We start from the raw sequence: 9368 nt of genomic DNA, 5'->3' as shown, positions 1-9368 counted from the left end.
TGTCACATTGTTTTATTTTATTAATATTTTGGCTTATTTTTCCATATCAATATATCCAATTTATTTAATATATGTTATATTGTTTACCCCTTTTTTTATTATATACATATTAATTTCTTTAATATATGAAATATGGTTTGCTTACAATGTCAATAAAGTTATAAGGATATACACATACTTAATATTTGATCACGATTTTGTATATTCATTATTATATTGAAAAAAATATTTTTTGTTTAAATAACTCGAATTATATGAATATTTAAAAATATAATCTCGATATATATGTATTTTATTTGTTACGTTTGAAAAATCATTTTAGCTTGTTGTTCATAAGACATGATCAAATATTTATATGTTGTAAAATAAAATATAATAGTTGAAATAATTAATATTTATATAGATATTAAAATATACATATATGTTATTGTATATTATATAAATAATATATACATTTTAGTGTTTTTTTTTTTTTTTATAACATTTTTGAATGAGAATATTTTCACTGTTGTTAGCAGTTTTAATTTCTTTATATTTTGAAAAAGAGTGTAATTGTATATATTATAATTTTCCAAAAAGTTTTAAATCTGTATATATATTAAGAAAAGTGAAAGGAATAGACAAAATGACAGAGAAAATAGAAGATATTAAAGAAAAGCTTTTAAAGATGGGCACACAAAATATTGTACGGGCTAATAATAGTAATGCATATCTTTCATTAGATAATTATTTTTACAAATTTAAAGATAATAAAAATAATACCAAATTAATAAATAGTAATGTTTTAAGTATTTTTAGTTATGCTTTAAAATATATGAATAAAAAAAGTCTAGAGAAATGGCTTAAAAGCAATATTAAAGCCCCTTTTTATGATACATTTATTCCACGTAATAAACCGTTGGCCTATATACGATTTAAAAGTTCAAGTGAATTAAAAAATTTTGAAAAATTGATAGAAAATAAAAAAATATATCCTAATGACAATCTATCGATTATTAAAATTAATAAAAATTCAAAATTTTGTCAAAAAAGAAAATTTGATAAAACAGACAAAGATAACTCAAATGGGGATGCAAATGGGGATGCAAATAAGAATGTCAATAATGAAGGAATAAATGAAAATAGCTTAGAATTGGTAAAAAATAATTGTGAAAATATGAATAATAATAATGATAACCCAAAGAGACAAAAAATAATAAATAACCAATTAAATTGTGATAATTGTGAAAAAGAAAAGAAAGATAATTCGAACAATTTATTAGATTTACAAACTATTATGAAATTAAATAAAAAAGAAAAAGTGAAAAGTATAGAAAACTATGTTACACCTTTATATAAATATAAATATGAAGAACAAATTAAAATAAAAAATAAATTTTTAGGAAAATGCAAGGATCAAATATTAAATAATTTAAAAAATAAATGGATGAAACAAAATTTAGTTTTTGGAGAATTAAATTTAAATACCTCAATTGAAAATGATGAAAATGATGATAAGTTTCAAATAAATGATATGCAAACATTTAATGATGATAATAATGAATGTTCCTTAGAAGAAAAACTTAAAAAATATAATTTCCAAATTGATAGTCCCTTATACCCATCCGATAAAAATATTAATGGATATCGAAATAAATGTGAATTTACTATATCTTATGATGAAAATAATAATGTTGAAATAGGTTTTGTAGTAGGAAAAGTTAAAACAAATATGAATGAAACAAATGATGATAATAATTGTAATTTTAGTGAAAATAATATAAGTAATAATCAATCACCTGTTAATGAATCTCATCAAACTAAGCTTCGAAATAAAAAACAAAAACAATGTTATTTTTTAAACCCTATAGTTAAGAGTATTGATGATTGTATTCACATTCATTCATGTATGAAAGAAGTTGTCAAAGAAATGAAAAGTATAATTAAAGATTCGAATTATCCTGTATTTGATCGGGTCTATAAAACGGGTAAGTTAAATTATGTTGGAAAGGATATATTATTATATGGATAATTAGGCACGCGTGTTAATATGTATGTTTTTTCGCCACATTTTTACTACATTTTTACTACATTTTCACCATATTTTCGCCACATTTTCACCATATTTTCACCACATTTTTACCACATTTTCACCACATTTTCCCCCTTATTTTTCACCACTTTTTCAGGCATTTGGAGGTTGCTGGTAATCCGCCTGAACAGCAAGAAGGAGCTGATGATCACTGTTCAAACTTATTCGTTAGATCAGAAAAAAAAAAGAGAAATAAAAAGGTTACTTATAAATAGATTAACTAAGAAAAAAGACGAATCCTATATAGAGTTTAGTAATTTTAAAGTAGTATCTCTTTATTTACAAGAACATGGTAATTCAAATGATTCAACAAATCAATCAGAAAATGAGCATTTATGGGGTGTAGAACATTTAGAAGAGATAATTTTAGGAAATAAATTTTTAATAACACCATCTTGTTTTTTTCAAGTTAATCATACAAGTTGTGAAATATTATATAAAAAAGTTATAGATTATGTAAATATAAATAAAAATATGAAAAATTATATTTTTGATCTATGTTGTGGAACAGGAACAATAAGTATTTGTATCGCAAATGCATTGAAACATGAAGATATGCATATTGTTGGAATTGATATATGTGAAGAAAGTATTATAAGTGCTAATCAAAATGCTCAAATAAATAAAATAAAAAATTATAAATTTATAAAAGGTAGAGTAGAAGAATTATTTGCTGGAGAAATTAAAAATATATCTCAACAAAATTGTAATATAATAGTTATAGTTGATCCACCAAGAAGTGGGTTAGCTCAAAGTGTTATCAATACATTAAGCTCAATACATCCTATTAATCAAATTATTTATGTTTCTTGCAATCCTTCAACATTGATAAATAATGTAACAAATCTTTTATTTATGAATGAATATTTTAAAATAAAAAACTTAGTATTTGTTGACATGTTTCCACATACATATCATCTTGAATGTATAACAAACATAATGAAGACAAAATAATTTAAGAAAATGTTATTTATTCCTTTTTATATATATGTATGTAAATTTTGGTAACATTCTATATAATCTTACGTTTTTTAATTTATTCATAATTATATTTAATTGTTTATGTTAATGTGAAGATATGAATTATGCAATTCATATATTGAATATTGCATATGGTATTATATAAAAACTTTTTAAAGATGTCTTTCGCCTTATCAACTTTTTTGTTAAAAAAAAATAATAAAAATAAATCGATTATTATGATTCGAACAAATTTAAGATATCCCTTAAAATTAGTGATGAAAAATATATTTCTCTTTAATGTATCATAATTTTTATTAAAATTATATTTATATAAAATATGCCAATTTTATTAATATGATATATTATTCTAATCATACATTTACATTATTCTAATCATATATTTACATTATTCTAATCTCTTATATTTTTTTTATTTACTATCGTCTTTCTTTTATAAATACTTTCATATTATATATTTTCCATATTTACATATAATATGCATAATTTCTTTTTTAAAGCCACAAAATGGAAAAAAAAAAGAAAAAATTGTATTTTTAATTTTGAAAAAAAAATATATATATATTGTGAAAAAAATATTACTTTATTAATTAGTTTATATATTATATTTTTATTCCAATTTTTTAAAGGGATAACTATATTGGAATTATACAAATTTGTAATTCACACGAAGAGGAAATTTCGCATAAATTTTAACAAGATTATCAATATCAACATTTTTTTTTTTTTTTTTTTTTTTTACTTTTCCGTTTTTAAGATATTTTCTCGATATATGTATTTATATATGTCAACATAGATATGATAGAATGGATATATGGACACGTATAATAAAATTTGAAAATCATACCATTGTAATTTTAAGAAAGTGAAAAAATTATTCATCAGAATGTTTATAAAGATTGAAAATATTAAAAAATTATGGAGTTGTTAACTTTTATTCAATATACAGATATGAACATTTATATGTACATTTAATTTTTCCTTTTTTATATTTGTGTGCTTATTTTATTTATATTTTTTTGTGAAAAAATGAAGCTTAAAAGCTTAAACCCAAAACCCTGATTTCCTAAAGAATATATAACAAGAGCTTAACGAAAAATGTATTTAATTTATCCATGGTGATTATTAATATATATGTATAGATCTAGTATACATATTTGTGTGCAAACCCTGCACTTATGTATATTGAGAAATTCTTAGAATTTTTATATGTTGGGGAAAATGAAGATATCTAATTTGGTGGTGTTATACATTCAATTTTTTTTTTTTTGTAAAAGTGATGATATACCATTTCAAAGTTCGGAAAATTTGTTAAATACAAGTTTGATGTATGTAATACACAATAATTTCAATGTTAATGGAATTATGAAAATAATTGAAAAAATGTTTAAGAATAATATGGATGATATTGAAATGGAAGATAATAGTGAAATACAAAATCTCAAAATTAAAGAATATAATATTGATAGTAATAAATACAAATTAACATATCTTTCTTTTAAGGAATATTGTAAGACTATATAGTTGATTTATTTTTACAAGTTATATGTTCATATTTTATTCTGCACATGTTTATGTTGTATCTGTATAAAAATGTTCCACTGCATTTTTCCGTCGCTTGATAATTTGTTCATTGCTTGGTCATTTGTTTATTTATTTTTAAATCGTTTCCCTTCATGCTTAGGCTTGAACGAAGTTGAAAATGGGGAAGACTGTATGGATTATATGGAAAAGGATGTAACAGAAATTGGTAATAAAATTGACAATAAATTTTATTCTAAATATTTCAAAGAGATAAATTTGTTAAAACATAATTTAAATGAACTAGCTAATTTATTAAAAGGGTTGAATGAATTAAATAATGAGATATTTTATTTTTTTGAGAATGTTATAGATTCTAAAAATATAATTAATAATTCAATGACGAACAAATCGAAAAGAGCTTTACCACTTATTAATCATTTTGAAGAACTAGTTTATAATTTAAAAAATGCTGATAACTCATTTAGCTTTCATAATATGCTTATGCAATTTGGTGATGAATTAAATATAATAATAAAAAATGCATTAGTTGAATATGTATATTTACATAAGCAGGCAAAGGAACATATGAAACAATTAGAAAAATATATGGAAAAAAATGTTAAAATGCTAACAAAAATGCATAAAAAAATAGTTTTAAGTATTTTTTATATTGCTTCAGATATAAATAAAACAAATGATAAAATAGACTTTTTAATAAATAAAAATTTGAATGAATTCAAAGAATGGGTAATAAATGAAAATAAGAAATGTACAGATAAATTAAAAAAAATAAAATCAAATATTGATTTTAATTTCGAAAATATTAATGAAGTTTTTGATAATTCAAAAGAAAAACTAAAGGATGATTATATATCTTTTATTGATATAAGTAAATATCTGTCCTTTCAAAATCCAAATAAAACAATTTTGTCTATCATTCATTTTCTTAATAATAAATATTCAGATGATGTTGATATAATTTTTTTATATAATGAAGAATATGTCGAGTTTAATGTAAATGAGATTACTTATGAAAATGATATGAGTAAAAATAATGATAAATCGGAGACACCTCAAGAATATATTAAATTTGAAACAAATTTTAATTTTACTGATTTGGATATTATTGAAACATCGAAATATGAAGAGGTATTAAAATCTTCTAACATAGATAATAATTCTAATTTTAAACAAATTAATAAAAATAATTTTGAACAAATAATAAACGATATGATTCTTAATAATGAAATGTTGGAAAATGGTACTTGGATAAAAGAAAAAACATTTCAAAATAATAATAATAACAATAATAATATTTCATATAATGATATATATAATGAAATACAGAAAAATACAAAATATATAGAAAACAGTATTAATAATGTTGATAATAATTTTAGTTTTAAACCGAATATTATTAACTTTATACAAAGTATTAAAAATCTTTTTAATAATTTTATTTTTAATTTCGACAATTATTTATGTTCTTTTGAAAAAAATTTTGATTCTCAAGATATTAATATTCACGAATGTGTGGATAATACAGAGGAGTGTAACAATAAGCATATCCCAATTGAAGAAAATAAAAAATTAGAAAAAGAAGCAGATGTGCAACAAGAGAATCTAATCGTAGAATCAGAAAAAGAAATCAAAGCTGTTTTAGAAAATGAACCAAATGAATCTGAAATAAAAATTAATAACTCTTCATTAGAGCTCACGGATTATCAAAAAAATGAACATACAGAAGTATTATTAAGTGATTTGAAAATGGCACTAAAAAATAAAATTATGCATGAACTCGAAAGTGCAATTAAAGAAATTGTTGAAAATGAAGTTTCAGATGTACTAGATGATGATTTTCCAGATGATGATTTTTCAGATGAATTAGAAAATTACGAAAAAAATTATGAATCGAATAAAATTAACACAATTATTGATTCCCCAAAATATGAAGGCGAAAACAATTCGAATAGCACTGAACACTTGCAAGAAAATCAAACAGAACTTGTGCATAGTGGTGAACTAGACGTCGATAAAAATAATATATTTTCTACTGACATAGTAAAAAAAAACGTTTTTGATGGTGAAAATGATGAACATTCAGGAAAAAATGATGAACATTCAGGAAAAAATGATGAACATTCAGAAAAAAATGATGAACATTTAAAAGAAAATGATGAACATTTAGAAAAAAATGATGAACATTCAGAAAAAAGTGATGAACATTCAGAAAAAAGTGATGAACATTCAGGAAAAAATAATGAACATTCAGAAAAAAGTGATGAACATTCAGGAAAAAATAATGAACATTCAGAAAAAAGTGATGAATATTTAGAAAAAAATGATGAACATTCAGAAAAAAGTGATGAATATTTAGAAAAAAATGATGAACATTCAGAAAAAAATGATGAACATTTAAAAGAAAATGATGAACATTCAGAAAAAAATGATGAACATTTAAAAGAAAATGATGAACATTCAGAAAAAAATGATGAACATTTAAAAGAAAATGATGAACATTTAGAAGAAAGCGATGAATATTTAGAAGAAAATGATGAATATTTAGAAGAAAGCGATGAATATTTAGAAGAAAATGATGAATATTTAGAAGAAAGTGACGAGAATAATGATATGATAGAGGGGCAGAGTAATGATGAAGATATAGACAGTGTCAATGATGAAGATATAGACAACATCAATGATGAAAATGAAACAACTGAAAAGAACAAATTAAACTTTTCAATATTACACAGTTCAAATTTAAAATATCTTTGGAGAACACCTATCATTAAAAAATTATACAATATGTATATTGAACATAGAAAAGGATATATGCATAATAAAAATGATGAAAATGTCGATATATATGAAATAGATAAAAATGAATTGGAAAGCCAAAACGATGATATAAATAGTTTAAATTTTAAAGAAGAATTGAAAAATATTAAAGACAATATATTTTATGCAGTACCAGATATTTATTATATTTATGATATTTTAGATATATATCAAAAAAATAAAAAGAATGCTTCAAGCAATAATTTTTTTTATAATGCTTTTTATGGAAATGATTATTTGATGATAAAATCAAAAGGTGTTAATATAGAAACATTTATTTATCCGTATTTTGAAACATTAAATTTACAATTAAATGAATCAAATATATGTTCATCGGGTAATTATTATTCATGTATGAAAGACTATATTAGTAATAATATCGATAAAGAAAAATTAAATAAAAAAACATTATTTATATATTTAGGGACATTTAAAGACGAAGTGTTTAAATTGCCAAATTCCAAACTTGTTGATGATTTAAAAAAATTCCATTTACAACAATTTTTAAATAACGAAACAGAATATCAATTTTTTAATAATTTTTTAGTTCAAAAGCATAAAGAAGAATCAGAATTTTTTAGAAAATTAAAATTTTATACTGTATATCATTCCCAGCGTAAAGATACGCTTATGTATGGTATTGATTTTAATTTTTATGTTTCATATTTTTCAAAAGGAGATATACATCATTTGCCTTTTTCATATTATTACGATTCAATAATTTATTTTAAAGTAATCTTAGCATCTTCAAAATATGGATATCAAGAAATTGTTCCAATTGATGATGATATAATAAATCTTGGCTTAATGCTTTCATTAGATAATAAAAATAAAAATGTACATTATTTAATAAAACCAGAAGTGATAGAAGATACACAATATGATCTATTCAGAAACAAAAAAGGTATTGTAAAACTTTATAAAATAACTTATGAAAATGTGAAAATTATACCATCAAAGAATAAATACAAAATGCATGTTACAAGAAATATGAATGTTATTTTACAAAAAGAAGTAACTTTTAATAGTAATAATAATAAAAGGACACTTTATTATATTGACACATTTTACGATAAAATGAGCGAAATTATGAAAAACAATATGAATTTGGAATTATTTGGAAAAACATTCTTTTTACATTTGGAAAAAAACTGACAAATTGATTCAAGGGTTAAAATCGCTTAGACAATGTATGCCCATATTTCTTACATTTGTTGTAATAATATACAAATATGTTATTACCATGTATTATTTTTATTATTATTTTTATTTTTTAGTTGCATTTCTATATGATTCTTTATATATTATATAAAATAATTCCTGTGAAGAAATTTATTTCGTAAGTTTCACAAAATTTTCGAGATTTTTAAGTACCCAGACACTGTACTGCTTTAATTTGCATTTAATTTATTATTTTTTTATTTTATTTTTTTATTTTTTTTTTAAATAATTAACTTTGGCACGTTGTTTGTGTGCATATTATATATGTATTCCTTTCACTCTTTCTATGAATTATTTATATCATAATTTTCCATTTTATTTGTTGTTATTTTTATGTGTTTATTTTGCTGTACACAATAGCATGTGTTAAAGTATGTCATTTTTTTATCAAAACGAAGATTATTTTAAAAACATTTTTTAATTGTGTAGTCAATTATTTCAACGCAAAAACATATTTGTTTGTATCACCCATTTAGTGAAAATTACGATATTACACTTTATTATTTTCCATATTAGTTATTATTATACTTTTTTATATTCACGTATATAATAAACTAATATATTTATGAAATAATGTTTTATTTAATGGATAATTATAAATTTTTATAAACAATAAGACGATTTGTTCTATTTTTTATATAACATTTTTAATACGGAGTGGCATATTTATGTATAATTTTTTTTTAATTTGGAATAACAAAAAAAAGACGCTAAAAATAAATATATGTTATAT

The 9368-nt window shown here is 21.3% G+C and overlaps 2 protein-coding genes across 2 annotated transcripts; both read left to right on the top strand.

Annotated features, from left to right (window-relative positions):
* Nucleotides 1–490: 490 nt before the first annotated feature.
* Nucleotides 491–3025, top strand: PY17X_0916100 (uncharacterized protein; the record flags this gene model as incomplete). The annotated part of the gene is made up of 2 exons (XM_720663.2): nucleotides 491–1967; nucleotides 2169–3025. 2 exons carry the CDS (start codon nucleotides 491–493, stop codon nucleotides 3023–3025), a joined length of 2334 nt encoding a protein of 777 aa, XP_725756.2.
* A 1236-nt stretch (nucleotides 3026–4261) lies between these two features.
* On the top strand, nucleotides 4262–8569 carry PY17X_0916000 (conserved Plasmodium protein, unknown function; the record flags this gene model as incomplete). The annotated part of the gene is made up of 2 exons (XM_022955961.2): nucleotides 4262–4562; nucleotides 4737–8569. 2 exons carry the CDS (start codon nucleotides 4262–4264, stop codon nucleotides 8567–8569), a joined length of 4134 nt encoding a protein of 1377 aa, XP_022812167.2.
* Nucleotides 8570–9368: the final 799 nt, after the last annotated feature.

The sequence above is a fragment of the Plasmodium yoelii genome, assembly GCF_900002385.2.
Source record: "Plasmodium yoelii strain 17X genome assembly, chromosome: 9".
NCBI classification, from domain to species: Eukaryota; Apicomplexa; class Aconoidasida; order Haemosporida; family Plasmodiidae; genus Plasmodium; species Plasmodium yoelii.
This window is presented reverse-complemented; position numbering and strand designations above follow the sequence as displayed.